A 20,189-nucleotide genomic window follows, 5' to 3' on the forward strand; every position below is an offset into this window, starting at 1 on the left:
GACTGAGTTGTGGTGGCATGCTAAGATCTGTCCGTTGTTTCTTAAAGGCCACCCTTGATTCTGTTCTCATAGCAACAGCGGTGGTTGGTCTTCCCACTTAACACAGGAGAAAACCAAGCTTAGAGGGGCAGAGCAGCTTGCCCAAGGCCACATAACTTAGACTTGGCACTGGAGGATCGTAATTGGGGTTTGTAATTAGCGATTGGACGTAGGGATTGATAGTGTGGTGAGCTTTGCCAGGGGACAGATCTGATCCAAATCCAGCGCTGCCTGCTATGGAAAGAGCTTAGTCTTCTACTTGTCCCTGATTCCTCTCTTTTTAGCTGTGTGACCTTAGATAACCTGCTGGCCCTTTCTGAGCCTGGTTCCTCATGCATGTAAAGTGTTAGTCCTGAATGAAGTGACCCAGGTGTGTGATGCTCAGGAAACCCCTGACGACAAGATCTCCTCTCTAACCCCTCAGGGGGAACGCATCTGCCTGATCCGCAAGGTGAACGAACATTGGTACGAGGGGCGCATCACGGGGACTGGACGTCAGGGGATCTTCCCTGCCAGCTACGTGCAGATAAACCGGGAGCCCAGGCTCAGGCTTTGTGACGATGGTCCCCAGCTCCCTGCATCGCCTCACCTGACAACCACTACTCACCTAAGCAGCCACTCCCACCCCTCCTCATTACCTGTGGACCCCACTGACTGGGGAGGTCGCAGCTCCCCTCGACGCTCCACCTTCCCCTTCCCCATCACCCTCCAGGAGCCCAGATCCCAAACCCAGGTGAGGTGGCCTGATTCTCACACTGCCTTCCTATCCTCTGACTGGTCCACACTGGTAATCCTTCCTGGACAGCCTCCAGAGAAGCAAGAAACCGGGCAGAACTTAGCGTGGCCCCATCTTGCTTTGGCCCTAACCCGCTTCAGGTTGTTCTGATCTTTGATCCTCCAGCTCGGAGTCATGGGCAGGCCCAGCTGGGGTGGCAGGCTAGACCTGACCCTCCAAGATGCCACTTTTTCAGTGCAGCTCTTCAACAAGGTAGCTAGTGCTAGGTATGAGGGCTCTGGTGTTTGTGTGCTGTGTGGCCCACAGGCAGAGCTTATACTCTCTGGGTTTAGTGTCCCTGTGTAGAAAAGCTAACAGCTCCCGCTGTGGGAGTCTGATGAGCTGGGTTTGAGCAAAGGTGTTTGGCAGCCCTTCACTGTGCTCTTAGCCCTGGGTTCATATGTTCACCCAGCACGCCTCTCTAAGCAGCTCCTGGCTCCTCCTTGGACCTGGTTTGTCCTTGCTGGGGCTCAGAAGTCCAGCCATTCACACTGCCTGGAACCTGGGCCCACATCCAGGTCCCTCTGAAGTGAGCTAGTCAGATCGCATCCTCCTGGGCCTGGGAGTTGGATGAAAAAGCATGAAAACTGCCAGACCCCAGTTTACCACTTCTCCTTATGCCCCTTCTTTCTTCCCACGAACCCCCAGAGTCTCAGTACCCCTGGACCAACCCTGTCCCATCCTCGAGGCACCAGCCGTCCCATAAACCTGGGGTCCTCCTCCCCAAGCACCACAGAGATACACTGGACTCCGTGAGTACCAGCTGGGGGGGCTTGCCTTGGGAGGTGATGGCAGGCAGTATCCCGAGTCTTGCCTTCACCTATAGGTTGGAGAAACTCCCAGGTAGAGCTAATCTTTTGGTGCTTAGGGGATGGGGAAGGGGCACCGGAAGTGACAGCTCTTGGTGGAACTGCCAGCAGGTCTGGGAAGGAGCCCAAAGCCTCTGGCTGCCATGCTGACCTTTCCACAGGTACCGGGCTATGTACCAGTACAGGCCCCAGAATGAGGATGAGCTGGAACTCCGTGAGGGGGACCGTGTGGATGTCATGCAGCAATGTGATGATGGCTGGTTTGTGGGTATGTAGCCTGCGGAGGGGAGGGCTGGCCAGAAAGAGGGATCTTAGGGTCTCCCTCAGGACTTAAGTGGTAGTGCTGAATCAGTAAAGATTCATAGCCAATACCCCCACCAACCTTCTGAATTGACAGTGCCTTCCTTCCTGTCCTGAAGAGAGGCCAGGCCCAGGGGAACCTACCTCAGTTGTGTGATCCGCAATAGAGTCACACTTGGGACAGGATTCCCGACTCCCAGGCCCCTGCTTCTCCCCCTCTGCATACCACTACTTCCTTAAGCAGGTCTCACACCCTAGTGTCCTCTCCCCTGCTCCCACTCGCACCCACAACCTGAGAAACAACATAAGATGTCAGCCAGCCTGGCAGTGGTGGCACACGCCTTTAATCCCAGCACCCGGGAGGCAGAGACTGATGATGAGTTCTCTGTGAGTTTGAGGCCAGCCAGGTCGACTTCCAGGACAGCCAATAAAACCCTATCTCAAACTCCCTCGATCCCCAAAAAAGATCTCAGCCCTTCACTACTGGCCCGAGACATTGTACTTCAAGGACTTAAGACCTAAGCCTCATGGTGGTCTTGTCCACTTACCAGACTCCCCAGAGTGGGCACACCGTGTATACTCTTGGCTTCAAAGGGTAGGCCAGGGAGAGAAGAGAATAGCTAGAAGCCCTGACTTCTAACAACCAGACTTTGGGGCCCAAAGGATTGAAGTGCTACCTGGGCAGAGGCGGTCACAGGGTAGCATAGGCTTTCCTGTCTAATTTGACTCTCAGCAGCTCAGTGCCAGGCACACTTCTCACACCACGGGCATTAGCAGTTCTTGCTGCTTGTTTTACTCATGAGTTGTAGAAAAATATTAATCGCAGTTGGGGGTTTCTCCCCTGCCATAGATCATTCAGTTCCCAGATAAAAGACACAACTTTTATATGTATGATAAACCTCCAACAGCGTTAGACTGGGCAGATATCTACCCTCTAAGTTACTAGTATCTGCTTCCCAGTCAGTAACCCCAGGTTATAACTTGCCTTGTCCCATCTGGGCGGCTCTTACTCCAACTGGCCAGCCCTCATGGCCAGTTCTCACAATCCCTTACCCCATGACATATCTTCCTCTCCTCCTCTCTCTCCTCTCTCTCTCTGACCCCAAGCCTGGGAAACAAAACTCCACCTACCTCTCTTCTGCCCAGCTGTGGGTTGTATTTATACAACCAATAGTTTTAAATTAAGGAACAAGGTTACATAGCATCACTTGGTGTACCCGAGGATTCTCTCATCCCTGGGGGCAACCAGACCTTGAGGACCAGTATTTAGCATTACAATACATAGCAACAGCAACAGACCACACCTCAACATGCATGCACCTTTGCTTTGGCATTTCTTTTATACCCTCATATGAAGTTTTGTAGATGTCTATAGACAAGGGAAAAAAAAAAAAGCAACCTTTCTATAGCAGATGCTGTAAGCTATAGGGCTTAGCTTGGACCTGTGCCTCTGATATGGTATCCACATGTGGCCAGTTAGGTGTAGATTAGTTTAAAAGATGGAAAATAAGAAATCCTAGCCCCTTCTTCATACTAGTGCATTTCAAGGACATTCCCTTCCTCACCCTAGGACACAGGCTTCTTCAGGGGTCTTAGCAAGCCAGAAGCCAGCTCTACCCCTAGGTAGCCCAGGGGCCATCTTTGAAAGGAAGGTGTTCTACTATATCAGTGGGTTCCTCCCCGTAGAAGGTCTGTGATTCATTATCTCAATTTCTGGTTTTCTCAGAGAAGCATGGAGTTAGTGCTGTGTGCAAAGTTGTCTTGGTTGGTTGGTTTAGAAGTGCAGCTTTGTTTGTACCGCTAGGGGGCAGGAATGAGGAGAGGAAATCAAGCCCTTTCTCTGCCAACTTGCAGTTCCAGGTACTGTCAGCGGAGGGCGCACCCTAACCCGCGTAACGTCTTTTTCAGGTGTCTCCCGGAGAACTCAGAAATTTGGGACATTCCCTGGAAATTATGTAGCCCCAGTGTGAGTGGTCTCCATGGCAGTTTGGAGCCAACGAGGATCGGGTGGGGAGCAGCAGCACTATGGGAGGGAGAGAGGCCCTCCATATCCTCCTCCCCCAGGACCTGTGCTCCCAGCTTCTGCAGAGACCCCAGCTACTTTCCCTCCAAGCCTCCTTGAAGTCCCCTGGACTGATTCCCACCCACAAGTCACAGGCATTCCTTTGACAGCCCCTTCACCGCCCCTCAAATACAGACATCTGCTTTCATGTGGAGACTGTCTCCAGGCCTTATTGAGACCAGACCCCCAACCCTCCAACCCCCCAGCATTTCACTTAATGGGGACTGGCTCTCGCTTTACCCCCATGGGGTTCCTCTAATAAGGACCAGCCTCCTACTCTGGTGGAGACCAAAGGCGGCCTCCTGTTTCTCACCAGCTTGCTTGCTACCATTTTGCCTTCTGGCCTCCAGCTGGGCAAGGAAGCAAAGTGGGGAACACCTCCTCACCCTTCAAGGCCCAGTGAGAGGCCTTGCTTTCCCTTCCTAGAGTCTACTGAGCTCCTAGGTAGGGCCTCCACATATACCCTACCAACTGAGGCACACAACTGCCCTGGCCTATCAGAAGATTTATTTACAGGGAGACAAGCTTGCTGCCCTAATTCCCAGCTCTTCCCAGGGACCAGGTCCCCTCTGGAAGAGAATGTAAAATAAATGTGGATACCAGGGACCTGTCTGCATCATTATCTTTTGGGTGGGCATGGGGAGAGGGTCCTGAGGATTGTGGGATTTCTTTCTGTCATGGGTTATGGTCTGAGCTAGGAGGGCCCACCGTACATAGGAAGGGAGTAAATCATTAGTCTCCTGTCCAGGCAGAGGTGACAGGCAGAATGGAGCAGTTCCAAGGACTAGAGGTGCTGAGAACTAAGAGTTGGGGATAGGGCAGGGCCTCATGGGAGAGTCCAGAGCTGGGGCCTGAGATGTGTCCTTGATTCTGGAGCTGTCACCACGAGGCTGCTGAACTTGACATTTCTAACTATTCCCACTCAGGTTTTCCTTTTCTGTGCTCCGTCTCTACACCAAACCCTTGTGGTTTTCTTCTCTGGGATCAAGTCTTTGGAGCATTCAGTTTGGGGAAGCTGGGAGTGGGTGGGGCAGAGGTAGCCAAAGTAAGTCTTCTCACTCAAGGCTTGGTGGCCTCTGGGGACATTAGCACATCCTAGGCCTGGCCTTTCCTCCAGAAAAGGAAAACTCCATTCTCTTTCGTGTTGAGTCAGAGTCTTACTCTATGACCTGGGTTGGCCTGGAATTGGAGGTCAAACTCCTCCTTCAGCCTCCATTAGAGCCACCTCAGCCACTGATAGAAAGCACCATTCTTGCTTGTTGCTGACAGTTGAGTAGTCAGTAAGGTGCTACACATGTGTCACCTGACCTGAATAGTACAACTCGTGACAGGAGAGAAGCTCAGAAATTCAGACTCTGCAACCTCACTGAAGGTTGGAGTCAGCTCAGCCTTATCATATCCTAGCTACTAAGTGCCCCACAGTCCCTGTCCAGAGGCCGCTGGAGCAGGAGAATCACAGAGGACTTTGGGAGGGAGTAGGGTTGGGCTGCTTCTATATTCTTCCTGGTACTCTTGGCTCCTTGACCTGTCACTTAAGATGTCCTTATCCAAGGCAGAGTTGGTGACAGGAAGAGTGGTGCACCTGGTTCTGTCAGGACAGGGGAAAGCCTAGGTGCACAGGGCAATGGCCTGGCCTTGGCGGGTTCCTTCAGCCTGGGTGTGGCTTGGACCGTAGCCAGGATGGTTAAACAGCTGCTTGCAGAACGAGACCTGTGTGCCACTATGCCTTCTCCATTCAGTCGCTGCACCCAGGACTCATCTTGGCCTGGCTCTAGATTGGCAGGTCTAGCCCATTCTTGCCTAGAAATGATGACTCTCTAGGGCCCTGCTGGCCTGCTTTTGATCCCTTAACCTAGTGTTTTATGTTCCTTGGTGCCCTCATAAAACAGTTCAGGGTTGAAAGATCCCCACCTCCCACCCCACCCCCAACAGAATCCAAGCCTCTTTGATGAGGTCCTGGAACCTCCCTCACAGCCACCAGGCAGGTCTGTGGGGTGTCCACTTTGGCACCTTGACCTGGTAAAGACAGCCAGAGAGGCTGCTGGGGTAACCCACCCATCAGACAGATGAAGGATGTAACTTGTATCAGGAACAGGATCATTTAGAGCAGGACAGGTCCTTTCTGGAAGCCAGAGTCATGCCCTTGGTCAGTTGACTTTGCAGTGGGATTTGGGGATACTCCATGCAGAGCAGGGTGAGTGAACAGCAGATTAACCTCTGTGTGTTTACAGAACCTGTCTGAGGCACCCTTGAGAGTCTATGAGGACAGTATGGCACAGTACCTGGCACATAGTGGGTGCTCAATAAATACTTGTTAATATTGTTTGAATCATTGATTGGATGAGATGAAGGTGAATTCTTTTCTGTTGCCTCCCCACCCGACCACATCCTTCAACCTTTCTGCTTTGTAATCCTTGAATTTCTCCTCTGGGAAATCGTGTGTTTAGCAGGAGAGTATTACTGTCTGGGGGGAAACTGAGGCCCCCAAAGAGTTGTGGAAACTGCTTTTCCTGGCTGTGTTTCCTGGTTGCTATGATAAAATACAGTCAGAGCCAGGGTTTCTACTGTTGTGATGAAACATGACTAAAAACAACTTGGGGAGAAAAGGGTTTATTACAGTTCCACATCACAGTCCATCACCAAAGGAACTCAAGGTAGGAACTCAAGCAGAAGTGGCGAGGGACGCTGCTTAATGGCTTGATCTTCAAGGCTTGCATTGCCTGCTTTGCTTAAACCACCCAGGACCACCTACTAAGGGACAGAACCGCCCACAGTGGGTTGTATCAATCAGCCATCAAGAAAACGCCCCTACAGGCACGCCCACAGGACTGTCTGAGGGAAGCAATTCCCCAGTGAGGTCCCCTCTTTCCACATAACTCTAGTTTGTATCACATTGACAAAAAGTAAACAGCACACTACGCAACACCACACAGTTAAAGGCAGCCATGGCACTTGAGGATCCGACAGTGTGAACCCAAGGCAGTGCCTGCCTACCCGAGGGCTGCTCCAAGAGTTTTTCAGGGGACTGAGGGTGGAGCTTGAGGGGAGAATACACACAGGTCTGGGGCCCTGTGTTCAATCCCCAGCACCAAAACAAACAGACATAAAAGGTTTCCAGACCTGCTGCGGAGGGAGAGCAGGTGCAGCAGACAAGGGGCCCCTCCAGGAGGCTCCTGGAATTATTAGTCTGTGGTAGAGCCATTTACCTGCCCAAGGAGAGGCTCTGGGGGGGTGGGGCCAGGGAGGCAAGCTGCCTGAATGGGAAGTGCAGGGACTCTAAGCCACGCGGGTGAGCTTTGTCGGTGAGGAGGATGGTGAGGGTGGTGAGGGCGATCCTCTTGGGGAACTCGGAGAGAATGACTCACACCCGAGGCAGGCAGGTTACAGCTGGGTCCACAGGTGTGCTCTACGGTGTGCCAAGTTGTAAGAGCAACTGAAGAGGTAGGAGGCAGCTGCGTGGGCCCTCGACTCCCCAGGGCAAGAGTTGCCAGGTATAGCTCTGGGGGACCCTCTGGTCAGATGGCTCCTCCTTCCTTGGGCCTGCACCTGCTTTTCCCCTCCTTCTGTTCCGTTGGATTGAGCCGTGGAGCCTGGCATAGGAGTTGGGCAGACAGGGTCCTTGGTAGTGGTTGGAGCTTGCCCATGCCAGGCAGGTTAGTGGGAGAGGAGGTGTCTGGTGACCCTGCCAAGTGCTCTCTATCTCAATCCCCTGGGTCTGGGCATGTCTCCCTGCCCAGGGCAGGCTTGCGGGGTATTTGAGACTAAGTCACTGCGCTGGTAGCGCAAAGCCACGAGTGGGGCATCTGTCTGGGAAGAGCTAGGACGGTGAAGGGGTGGCCCGGGTATGAGATTTGTGGGTATCGGGACTGTATCTGCTCCAACATCGGAGCCAGGAGTAGGCGGAAGAGTCGGGCGGACCACAGACAGGTTCATCAAGCCAGCGGTTGCCTGACAGAGGTCTGGGGACCGCGGCATCGGCAATCGAGGGATCCTTTCCTATTGTGGGGTGGGACGCAATCTCCGTATTCTGCGAACCATGGGGGAGAGTTTGTCCTTTGAACCGACTCCCTGGACAGTCCGGAGGATGCGAACACCTCGGAAGGGTCTCACTCGAGACGCGGCTTTCGGGAGGGTCTGCTATCCCCGCTCACCCACTCCCAGCTCCCCCGCAAGGCGCGGGCCAGGTGGCGGCGCCCCGGCTCGGCAGCGCAGAGGAGGCGGCTTCCCGGGCCAGGGGCGGCGGCAGGGGCGGCCCCGGGATCACATGGGCGGAGGCAGGTCTGGGAGCCCCGGGCGAGCTCTCTCTAGAGTCGGACAGACGGCTGCGGTGGAACGGCGGCGGCTCCTCGTCCTTACTCCCTCTGTTCTTCCCTCCCTCCTTTCCTTTCCCGGCGGGCCTGGCCGCCCAGCCCGACAGGCAAGCGGCAGCCAGGTGAGCGCGCGCCCACCTGCACCCTCCGCGGGCCACCGCCTTCGGCGATCTCAGCCTCGCCGGACCCTACCCTCGGCCCAAAGCCTGTCTTCGGCCTGGATACCCGGTGGCTTGGGTTCGCCCCTGACCCAGACACTCCTCCACTAGTCCCAGCCCCCCGGGGTATTTTGGCCTTGGTGGGAAGCAGGCTTGAGAACTAGTGCTGGGGACAGCTAGGCTGACAGCTAGGTAATTTCCCGCAGCACTGGGTCCACTGGCCGGCTCAAAGGTCTGAGAATCCCAGGGCGTTTGCAGTCTTCCTGTGATCAGCCTGGGACACCGTGGCTGGGTCTGGGTGAAAGGGAGAGCCAGTTGCCTGGGGGACAAGACAGTCGAATGCCGGCCTGGAAACCCCCCCCCCCTTTCCTCCCCTAGGCCTTGATGTTCTAGAGATATTGGACATACTTGCTGACCCATATCTCCCCAGGGACAGCCCGAGGATGGGTGCTGGGCTGGGTGGTGCCCAGCCTGGCATTGCAGCTTCCTGCCTGGGTTGGCTCCTGGCTCCAGACCTAGAAGCTCAGGAAATCCTAGAAGGGCCTGGTCCACAAGGACACTCCCTTGCGGGGCAGAGGGGGCTGTGGATGAGAAGTTTGTGGCCAAACTGGCAGCATCATGAACTTGCCCTGCTGGCCAGTACCAGGGTGGGTGTGGGTGTGCTTCCCTTGGCAGATGAGCCTTGGCCTCCTTTCTCAGGCTGCTCAGAGGGCGCAGGCCCCTAGAGGAGGCAACAAGCTTCCTCTTGCTCCTCTTGCTCGGCTGAATCCAGTTGTCAGGGCTGGGCAGGCAGCCAGGTAGCCCCTCTGAAGACCTTGGGCTGACACCTGCCAGCCCCAGCTCTGCTCTATACAGAGAGTAGGAAGTATCTTGTGCTCTTAGTTTTGGGGACAGGAAACAGGTAGTGAAGGGGGGCGGGGGGGGGGGGCTCCTACCACCTGCTAATTCCTTCCCACAATTCTCCGCCAAGCACTTGTGTGGAAGTCTGACTGCTTGTCCGTGGGACTGCTGCCTATCTTGGGGATCTACAAGTCTGAAGACCCTAGAAGGGGGAACTCAGTCTTCAAGGCCTCCCAGGGTGAGGGGAAGTGAAACTCTCAGAAGAGGGAGGGACTTAGTCACTTCCTCTATCACCACCACCCAGGCCCAGGCCCTGCTGGGCTGCTCTGAGATCAGCCACTGTCTTCTCCCTTTGCTTTGGGGTGTATTGTGGGAGTGGGTCCCACCTCCCAGACTTCTCTTCCTCAGGCATGGCGTTGACTGTGGATGTGGCGGGACCAGCACCTTGGGGCTTCCGCATTAGCGGAGGCAGAGATTTTCATACACCCATCATCGTGACCAAGGTAAGGGCTGTTTTTTGTTTTGTTTTGTTTTGTTTTGTTTTGAGACAAGGAGCTAGCTACCCCCTGAAGGGGGTCTTGTTCTCCATGGGTACTTTCCCCAATTTGTTCTGGAGCCTGCAGCCTTCTCTGGGCAATGTTGGCCAGGGAGACAGTTGTGCTTTGTGGCATGGGTATGTGAGGTCCTTCAGGAAGGCCATTCGAAGACGAAAGGAAGAGGGCCGAGGACAGGGCCTGCCCTTTGCCCTACAGTCTCAAACCTCACACCTGTTGGCAGCCATTTAGGGTAGTTACATAGGACAGGTGCTTCTGTACGGTCTTGGGAGCTCGCTAGTTTCTTTTTCACCCAGGCTCAGGCCTAAGTCCTGGCTGGAGAGTACTCATGGCCAGGGTGGTGTTTAGGCAGCCACCTGCAAGGTATGATTTGCTCAGGCAGGGTTCTCTATCCACAAGTATTCCCAAGCTCAGTTCCTGACATTCTGCCATCGCATTCCTTGGGAGGCCCACGTTTGAATGCCAGTATGTGTGTGTGGGGTGCCACTCAAGCCTGTAAGGGATTAGCTGACAAGCTGGCAGATCAGGAAAGACAGAGAAAAAGGTGGTGGAGGTACAGTCCTGTTCCTGTATTTCTTAGGCAGCAGGAGAACCCTTCTGCTCCAGTCTTCTCAAGCATAGGGTGGGTACTCACCAGCCAGCATCTGGCTTCTCATCCCTACAGGTAACAGAACGGGGCAAGGCGGAGGCAGCTGATCTCCGGCCTGGCGACATCATTGTGGCCATCAACGGAGAGAGTGCAGAGTGTATGCTACATGCAGAGGCCCAAAGCAAGATACGACAGAGCGCCTCACCCCTAAGACTGCAGCTGGACCGGTAGGTCTTCTGCCTCCACTGGCAGGTCCTGCCACCTTTCCCTCCTGCACTTGCCCATTGCCAGCCAGGCAGTTACTCTCAAGCCTGTCTACAGCCCCAGTGCAGTCCCATCCCAGCCTCCCAAGGCTCTTCTGAAATGTCCTCAGCTCTAGGTCTGTGGTAGGGAAAAAGGAAGATATCCCGGTGACCATATGGGCATAGGTGGGCGCCGGGCTGGGCACGCAGCCACAGGTGAGGTGGGGCAAGCTGGCACCAGCTACCTGGAAGCCCGGGTTTGACTGGTTCTCAGGAGTGTGAATGGCACAGGGTGTGGGCATGGAGTGGTTGAAGAGAGGCAAGTTCTGGGCAAGGTGTACCCTAGCCTCAGTCTCTAGTACCCTTGCATTTGAGAGATGGCTTTTTTTTTTTTTTTTTTTTTTTTTTTTGTAGACCCAGGTAGAGATGGGGGTTGGAAACTCACGACTCAATGAAGCTTATCGTCCCTTCTTGTCACTGTTTTGGGCTTTGCCATTGAACATGAGTCCCTACACTCACAAGGAGTTTTGTGTGTTGGGGGAGGGACAGGTGGAGCATCACAGTGAGTCAGAGTTCAAGAATGCTGGGAGATCCTTTGGTCCAAAGGCTCTCTGGGCAGGCCAGCAAAGGAGTTGGATGTCTGCTTCTCTCACTCCCTGACCCCCTCTCTGCCTCTGTCCCACTGCCTGGCTTTTTTTCTGCCCCTGCATCTGCAGCCCTCCTCACCTGTGGGCCCTGGTAGTAGGTAACACCGCAGAGGCAGGCTGCCATGGTAGTGCTGGCCCACCTCGTTCCATTCCACTCTGTCCCTGAGTGTTTGTAGGAGAGAGACCTAGAGGAGGAGGGTGGAGGGGACCTCATGGCATCTGGGAATGGGACCAAAATCCACAGGAGATGGCAATCAGGGGAAGATCTGCTGACGCCTTTGCTTACTGTTAGGTCTTTCTTGGAGGAACCTGGCCACTGGGGATGTGGGCCTGGCCAGCTCAGCACCAGGCAAGCCAAGGCTCTGGGTGTCTTCACTCTTTTGCCAAGATCCCTCCTCAGTCCCCCTCCCACTTTTCCAGGAAGCCTTCAGAGGAACCTCAGCAGCTCTGAGACAGGAACTCCCCTCACTCTGACCCTGTACCTCTACCCTGAACCAGGAAGGCAAAGGCTCCTGCTATCCCACCTCTACAGAAGTGACCAGAGGTCCGGGATGTAGTGATGATGGAGTGCAGGACATGGCTTTGGCAGGTGCTCTCCTCACCCTCACCTCCAATGGCCTGCCACTCTAGGCTCCTGACAGCTCTACCAGGAGGAGTTTTAGAGAGGGTCCACTTGGGTCAGAGGAGCCTGTCCTGTGGCTGCTGCCAGCTGTAGCAGGTGCAGGGCTTTCTTGTAGCTTCAGTCTCCAAGTCTGCCTGTTTAGAAGGGAAGGGAAGCCTGGCTCCACCCCTTGCTTTGCTGGGGAAGAGTCTGGGAAAGGGATTCCGAGTGACTTTCCCAAAGATATGGTGTCCATTAGTAGAGCAACTAACTGATAGGGACAAGCCTATCAGTGAGGAAAAGTAGGCATTTGGCCAGCAATGGGCTTTGGGGCTTGGGACAACTCATTTTCTTTATTTTTATTATTTATTATTTTTTATTTTTCCATATTTACATCTCACTCACTGCCCCCGCCTCCTGGTTACCCCTTCCCATAATCCTTCCTTCCTTACTTCCTTCCTTTCTCTCTCTCTTTCATTCATTCATTCATTTATTCATTCATTCTTTCATTCTTTTAACATTTATTTATTTTATATATGAGAGTACACTGACACTGTCTTCAGACACACCAGAAGAGGGCATCAGATCCCACTATAGATCATCGTGAGCCACCATGTGGTTGCTGGGAATTGAATTCAGGACCTCTGGAAGAGCTCGACACCAGAGCCATCTCTCCAGCCCCTCATTTTCTTTCTTAAGGCTTTGATTTCTCCACAGTTTAAAAGACAAAAGGATGATTTACAGGAGATCAGCCATTTTCCTCAGCCTTGACCTCAGGCAGTTGCCGTGTCTGTGACAGTCAGAGGAAATGTTAGGAAGGAGGGAGGTGGGTCATGTGACCAACGTCTGATAAACTGAATTTATCAAGCAATCTGCTCAAACCCTGTCCTTTCTGTTATGGTGCTGAACCTGAGAGGAGTGGTGGTTGATGGGAGAAGAGTCATTTGTTTTGAGCTTGACAAAGTTAAAAGTCCAACGTCCAAGTGTCTTGGATACTTAGTTGATCTGAAGGACCAGGCCTAGGAACTGTCGGTGTTCAGGAAGGGTGAAGTCTAGGATCCTGTGAAAGACAGTCTCTCTCTTCTCTCTTGTCCCTCAGGTCCCAGACTGCCTCTCCTGGGCAGACTAATGGGGAGGGCTCCTTGGAAGTGCTGGCAACAAGATTCCAGGTAAGATGGGCCTTCCAGCCATGAGCTACAGCACCCCACAAGTATCCTGAGGGGTGTAGGCAGCAGGGTCATGCCAGCTCTCTGTTGGCCCCTTTCTCCACAGGGCTCCCTGAGGACTCGCCATGAGAGCCAGTCTTCCCAGAGGTCGCCCTGCTTCAGCCCAGCCTCTCTCAGTCCCAGGCCATGTAGCCCTTTCTCCACTCCACCCCCTACCAGCCCAATTGCCCTTTCTGGAGAGGATGTGATTGGCTGTAGGTGAGCATGGCTGGGTACCCTGGCTAAGTGGGCCACCAAATCTGAGCTTGGCCCCTCAGAGTCTCAGTAGTTCTGTGTAGGGGACCCTGGGCCCCCTCCTCCCTGAGGCAGGCTGTACAGATGCTGCAGCACACACCATTTCCCATTCCTGTCCTCATTTCAGTTTCCAGAGTCTGACTCGCTCACCAGGCCTTGCTGCCACTCACCACTTGACCTACTCTGGCCACCGCACCAGCCAACAGGTGAGGCTTCTTAAGGGAAGGAGATGAGAGACCTGCCTCCATGCTACTAGCTGTTGGTGCTCTGGCAGTACCTGAACAACCCGTGGGACCATGCCCTAGTGACAGGTCCATTGTACCCCATGAGCCAGCCAGAGAAGCTAGCTAACACTGAGGCCACTTGCATTCCTCTCTCCTGTCGCTCTGATCCCCTCCATGCCCCTGGCTCTCTCCCTTTGCAGTGTTTCTTTTGGGCTGTGGCTGAAATAGTTTTGCTGCTGTTGTTGGGGTGACTCCCTCTCTATGCTGGCTGCATCTCTCAAAGACATTCCTCCCTGTTCCAAGCCCCTAACTCCCACCCCCCCGCCTCCTCATATCCCCCTCCACTCTTGATCTTCTTCCACGAAGCCCAGAGAGACTCTGAGGGACTGTGTGGTTCTGCCTCACGCTGCCCTTGGCCTGTTTTCTGTCTCCTCCTTCCTCTGCTGGACCCCTCCCCCACAGTCCCTCTGGCCACTGCTGGCAGCTTAACCCCCAGGTGGTATTTCTCCTCCCCCAAGGACAGGGGCGGGGCAGGGAATAGATGACAACCATTCTGGCCATCAGCTGCTGGGGGCAGAGTGGCTGGGGGCACGTCCGGCCTTTTGGGTGAAGGGAACAAGGCCCAGCTGCTGGAATCTTACTTCTGGGTTGGTTCTGCATTCCAAAGAGCAGGGCCTTTGAGGGTGGTAGGGGGGAGGAAGTGGGGAGGGGGGTCTGGAAAAGGAAAAGGCTCAATTTGTGGTGCTGGTGGTACCCCAAAGGCCAGCTGGGTGGATGATGTGGCCACAGACCCATCTTTGAGGAATTTAAGATGTGGCTGTTGAGATAAGACAAACATGCCAAACAATTTTGAAACAATTAACTATGAAGCAGTGTGGGATTAATTACAAAAGCAGGAGGCATTCTGGAAGGGGAGAGAGACAAGTAGCTTGGGTGGCCTGAGAAGCCTCGGCTAGAAATGTTGCTGGACAGTGGAGGGAGATTAGGGGAGGGGGGTGATTAAAGAATAATGTGCAGGGGTCTGAGATTCTGGGAGGGGGAAGATGAGTCCCAGCAAGACCCAACGGGTTGAGATAAGCTGGAGGGGATCTCGGCCTCCTGTTGGTGGGTGCCTCCTTCTGGGAAATTCTAGGTTGTTGGCCTAGCACACAGTGGGTGCTCGAGGGCAGATCTTCCTGTGGTGTCCCACCTGTGCAAGCAAAGATGTAGGATGTGGTCTAAGGGGTGATTATCAAGCCAGCAGCAGCCTCTGAGAATTTCTATGGGAAAATGCAGATTCCCAGGGAATTTACTATAAATATAGGTCCCCAGGCCCCAGCCTGGACTTGCTGCAGAGTGGGAATAGCGGGCTCAGAACAGGAACTTGTATTTTTGATTTTTTTTTTTCAAGACAGGATTTCTCCCTGTAGCCCTGGTTGTTTTAGAACTCACTCTATAGACTAAACTGGCCTCGAACCCACGGAGATCTGCCAGCCTTTGCTTCCCCCAGAACTAGAGAGCCGGGATTAAAGGCCTCTGCAGCAGCTGCACCAAGCCAGGACCTTGTGTTTTGACAAACCTGTATGCTAAAGAAGGAGGTGGGGTCAGGTGACAGGCAGGCCCTGGCTAGTCCCATTGCTGCCCGGAAGAGCAGGATCCTCTTCCCCTCTGGTCTTCAGAGTCAGGCTAGGCTGACCCTTGGGAGCTCTCAGCCAGCTGCTTCTCCTCAATCACCCCCGGGGCTGTTAAGGATTCGTTCATGGAAAACAAAAAACACAACACAACAAAACAAAAACCAGAATTCCTAACCCCTCAGACTGTGCTGTTGGCCACAGGAGTCAAGATGTCCACACTTCCCTCCTGAGTCACACTCATAGCATCTCAAGACTACAGGAAAGAAGCACATTTGGTCAGATTATGTTCCTAACCTTGTTGCGCTACGGAATTTCGCAACAAGGCCGTGGACATATAAATGTGTGAAGGGTTAAGCCCACCTGGAGCCAGGACGGGGCTGGGCAGGACCTCGGTGCCCTTCACACAGAGGATCAGGTCAGGCTCTGGGCTGGCCTTTCCTACTTTTTTTTTTTTTTTTTTTTGAAGTCTAGGCTCTCCTGCCCAGCCCTGTCACCACCTCCTAAGTGTTATGAGCAGCTACACTCTGCAAATAATCTCCATTCATGCATTTGCTCCAGACATTGAAGATTTCTTCTTCACTGTTGAATCTAGAAGCCTGTTTCTAGTCTGCACCTCAAGTACAACCTTTACGCATTTATACTTCCATGGCCTTGTTGCAAAATGATTGGCTTCCAGGCTTGCTTGCTTTTTTTTTTTTTTTTTTTTTTTTTTTTTTCTGTTTCTTCTGTGGAATAGGAGGCTGGCCACATCTCTGTGGACAGGTAGCCTGATCTAAGTGTGTAGAATATATCTAAAGGATGTCTGTGTGGAATGCCCCCCCTCCCCCAGCCTCTTGTCCTGGTTTTGCTCCTTGTGGGGTTCCTAAGTGTAACTTCAACATCTCTGCATCTGGGTACAGGCGTCTCTTCCCTTACGGGATTTCATCCTCCCTAGTGCCTTGGCTATGAGGGCAGGGCACAGGGTATCAGACACCAGTGGGTTTTTTGCAGGCTAGGCGCCCCCGTGTGTTGATCTTGGGAACAGCATCTTGTAAAGCACACGGAACAAGCTAACCACTGTGGGGTGGGTGTGGGTGGACTGACTCCTCCCTGCTGCTCTCCTCCCACAGGCCGGCCACAGCAGCCCCAGCGAGTCCGCAGCGAGGGTGCTGCTCCATTCCCCAGGACGGCCCTCCAGCCCCAGGTTCAGGTACTAGCAGGTCTTGCAGGGTTGGGTGAATTCCTGGAGGGTCTGGAGGGACTGGAGGGATGGGAGTCTCTGCCCCTTTAATCCTCTCATATTTGTCTGCACTGGGGTGTGTCCCGACATCCTTACAGGGTTCTTATTAGTTGTCTCTTCCACAGCACTTTAGACCTGGAGGAGGACTCAGAGGTGTTCAAGATGCTTCAGGAGAACCGCCAGGGACGGGCCGCCCCAAGGCAGTCCAGCTCTTTTCGGCTCTTACAGGAAGCCTTGGAGGCTGAGGAGAGAGGTGAGGCCTCTAGGCTCTGGATGAAGTAAGGCCCCTTGGACTCTCCGGAATGAGGTCAAACAGACTAAGGAAGTGGCTTAAGGGTCCTTAGCAGAACTTGGGATTTGGGGAGCAAATATCAGGCCTCGGCTGCCTTAAAGAAGCTTACGTTCTGGTTGGGGTTACTGGGTACCCTCAGAATGTGGTGGGTGGTACCAGTCAGAACCAGGAAAACAAGGGAGCAGTAAAGGCAGGGACTCTAGGCTGGGTCTCCAGGGAGGGCTTCTTGGAAAAAGAGGGATTTGATTTGGCCTTGAAACAAGATCTCAGACTCCACCAGCCTCAGACAGTGGCCTGGCAGGAGCACTCTGGAATGTGGAGGCCGGCAACCAGAGCTTTCGGTTATGTTCACTGGAAACTGGCCTAGCAGCAGGGGACGGTGTCAGGGAGAACTAGTTGTGCTGAGGTGAGGGCCTTGGAAGCCAGAACAAAGAACACTATGCCACAAACCATCATGCCAGGCAAGGTATCTTTGAGAACAACACAATACAGTCTCCTGCCAGCTGCCCGTTTACTCATTGGAAACACACCAGTGTATTTATCCAGTGGAACAGATACGTAGAGTCATACCCAACCTCGACCCCTGCGGTGCTCCAGTGATTGGAGATGCGCCTCTGAGAAGTTTCCACAGGTGTGCATACAGCAGTGGGACGCATGCTGTCCCTCCAGGAAGTCATGCATCATGCCCTTTATAGCAGCAGACAAGAGTACTGTCTTGTCAACAGAGAGGATGAAGCTGGCAGAACAGGGCTTGGAGCTGTAGAGTGGCCAGTCCCTGGCAGCTGGTTACAACTCTGAGTGTGTAGTGCTCACTGGGCTGTTTGCTGGAACATAGGGGGCTGAGTAAGAAGGTTTTGGGACAAAGCCTGCCCATCCTGACTCTGAGGTCTCTATGGACTAAGGGAGGGGCCACAAGGAGATTGGTAGTGGATAGATGGGGGGAGAAGAGTGCAAACATAAAGTCACTTCTTGGGTGCCACAGACTCTCAGCTGCAGCTTGGACAATAGCTGCTTCTGTGCTTCATCTTGGTGTTTTCGCTGGCTCAGATGCAATGATGCATATAAACGACCTTTGAAAGGGCTGTACAAAGGCACTGTGATGCTCTTATGATCTAGTATTATCCATTTATATCCTCATGACTGGCTCACAGCGAGAGAACACCTACTTGTCTATGTCAAACACTAGGTGCAGACGTTCCCAGCTTGCGTTGGAAGGGCAGGGTTCTTCATCAGCCTTTGCCAGGGCTCTGCCTGCCTCAATCACCTTCTTTACCATTTTGCATTCCCACTGGTGCTGTAGAGGTCCATGTGAAAGTGTGCCTTTTGCCACAAGAGTGAGAGTGTCCTGGGGAGGAACCGAGGAATGTCATAAAATGCCATTAAGTACAGCTGGATACCTCTGCAGTGGACAAGCGGCTCTCACGAGTCTGTCTCCTGCCCCTCCCAGGTGGCACACCTGCCTTTGTGCCCAGCTCGCTGAGTCCCCAGGCTTCCTTGCCCACCTCCAGGGCCTTGGCCACCCCACCCAAACTCCACACCTGTGAGAAGTGCAGCGTCAACATCTCGTGAGTATTGGGGGGCCGGATGAGGAGTATACCTGGGGCTTGCAGACAAAGCTGGGCCATTAGTCAGGGACCATAGAGGGCAGCAGGGCCAAGTGGCTTCAGGTTCAAAATGAATGCTTGGCTGCTTCCTGCCCACCCTCCCCCCGACGAAGCACCTCGCTCCTCTTAGAAAAGCTTGCTCTTTTTTCCCTATCCCGGGGCTCATTTCTCAATGGGTGTCATTATAATGTAGCCCTTCTCTCTGGTAAGAAAAATCAATCTCTCTCTCTCTCTCTCTCTCTCTCTCTCTCTCTCTCTCTCTCTCTCTCTCGTCTGTCTGTCTCTGTCTGTCTCTCTCTGTCTCCCAACACTGAGAGTCAGGTGACTTACTTTGGGCAATGCCTTGACCTTTCCTGGCTGCTGCTTTCTCACTGACGAGACAGGATCATGTCCTGTACTCTGAGGAACATAGGTGAAAAACCGAGGTGTACTAGTGGCTCTCCCAGGAGCCTGCATCCCTGTCCCTGGAGCGCTTGCAAAGCACAGAGCACAGAGCACACAACTAACCCTAGGGTATCACTTCTGATCGCCCCGCCTTGAAATGCTGATGAGTTCTGTATCGAGGGTCACTCTCTGAGAGCCACAGCCCAGGAGACATGAGGAATTTTGTCAATGTGTGAGACAGGGTCTGCCTCAAATTATATTCTCTTGCCTAACTAAGCCATGTTCGAGCTTGCCTGACTCAGTGTTAAATTTTAATTAAACAATTATTTATCAGTGTATGGATGAGTGTGGAAGTAACCATGGCATATATGTGAAGATCAGAAGACAAAGTTGGGTGGTGGTGGCACATGTCTTTAATCCCAGCACTTTGGAAGCAGAGGCAGGTGAATCTCTGAGTTCAAGGCCAGCCTGACCTACAGAGGGAGTTCCAGGACAGCCAGGACTACACAGAGAAACCTTGTCTGAAAAACAAAAAAACAAACAAACAAAACAGCTTTGAGGAGTTGGTTTTCTCATTCTATCATGGGTTCTGAGGATGGTACTCAGGTTGCCGGGCTTGTGTAGCAAAGTGTTTTTAGCCAATGAAATTATCAGACTGGCCCATTAGAGGTCCTAGTCAGGTGTTTATGCATGTGTATGTTGATCCTTTGTTGGGGGTAGCTAAAATGAAATTCCTAAGAGAGGCTTTTGGGAGACAAGTGCCCTGAGGTATTTGTGTCTGAGGTTCTGACTGGCTGGGGAGCAGGTTTCCTGGAAATGGTGGCCTCATGCCAGGTCCTCCTAACTGTCTTGCCTCTGTCCTGAAACGAATGGTTCTCTCTTTTTGCAGGAACCAAGCAGTCCGAATCCAGGAGGGGAGGTACCGACACCCTGGCTGCTACACCTGTGCAGACTGCGGGCTGAACCTGAAGATGCGTGGTCACTTCTGGGTGGGCAATGAGTTGTACTGTGAGAAGCATGCCCGCCAGCGCTACTCAGTGCCCGGAACTCTCAGCTCTCGAGCCTGAGCCTCAAGGTGCTCAGCCTGTCTGCACTCTCAGACTCGGCAGACAGGACCATACTGAGAGAAGCAGGGAAGGGTGAGAGTAGGTGATAGATCTTACATGAACTGAGCTTGGGGAGTCCCCTTTGTCCTTGCTGGGTGAGGCCAAGGGTTGGGACTAGTGTCACGTTGCTAGTGCTAAGGACGGTTCCACTCTCTGGCCTTCCTCCCGCAGGCCAGGTTCTGTACTACAGTCTGTACTACAGGCCTCCATATTTGACAAGTTTCCGTATAGGGTTGGGCACGGATAGAAGTATCTAGAAGGGAAAGGTGGGCCTGAGGTTAGTGATATTCATGGTGTGAAGTTTCTAACATATGAACTCTATATACACGTGGATAAAATTAAGTGTCCTTTCTCCCTTCTT

The 20,189-nt window shown here is 53.2% G+C and overlaps 2 protein-coding genes across 11 annotated transcripts in view; both read left to right on the plus strand.

Moving 5' to 3' along the window:
* The window catches only part of Sorbs3 (sorbin and SH3 domain containing 3), a 31,277-nt gene extending 26,686 nt beyond the window's left edge, over nt 1-4,591 (plus strand). For all 6 annotated transcript variants that reach the window (XM_076930781.1, XM_076930779.1, XM_076930780.1 and 3 more), the window contains 4 exons: nt 464-772; nt 1,463-1,566; nt 1,785-1,891; nt 3,832-4,591. In XM_076930781.1, coding sequence (XP_076786896.1) covers nt 464-772; nt 1,463-1,566; nt 1,785-1,891; nt 3,832-3,893 — 582 coding nt within the window. In that variant the 3' untranslated portion in view covers nt 3,894-4,591. The remainder of the gene's footprint in view (nt 1-463; nt 773-1,462; nt 1,567-1,784; nt 1,892-3,831) is intronic.
* A 2,700-nt stretch (nt 4,592-7,291) lies between these two features.
* Pdlim2 (PDZ and LIM domain 2) lies at nt 7,292-20,170 on the plus strand. Of its 5 annotated transcripts, none has more exons than XM_076930785.1 (10): nt 7,292-7,426; nt 9,702-9,796; nt 10,512-10,663; nt 13,026-13,095; nt 13,199-13,350; nt 13,514-13,592; nt 16,333-16,412; nt 16,568-16,695; nt 18,182-18,299; nt 19,612-20,170. In XM_076930785.1, the coding sequence occupies exons 2-10, from the start codon at nt 9,704-9,706 to the stop codon at nt 19,787-19,789; spliced, it is 1,050 nt and encodes a 349-aa protein (XP_076786900.1). In that variant the 5' UTR covers nt 7,292-7,426; nt 9,702-9,703; the 3' UTR covers nt 19,790-20,170. The 5 variants fall into 5 exon arrangements, with proteins under 5 accessions (XP_076786900.1, XP_034354806.1, XP_034354805.1 ...); XM_034498915.2 differs by having other exon boundaries at nt 7,313-7,476; XM_034498914.2 differs by lacking the exon at nt 7,292-7,426 and adding an exon at nt 8,263-8,417.
* The last annotated feature ends 19 nt before the right edge of the window (nt 20,171-20,189 follow it).

Source organism: Arvicanthis niloticus, chromosome 3, assembly GCF_011762505.2.
Source record: "Arvicanthis niloticus isolate mArvNil1 chromosome 3, mArvNil1.pat.X, whole genome shotgun sequence".
NCBI classification, from domain to species: domain Eukaryota; kingdom Metazoa; phylum Chordata; class Mammalia; order Rodentia; family Muridae; genus Arvicanthis; species Arvicanthis niloticus.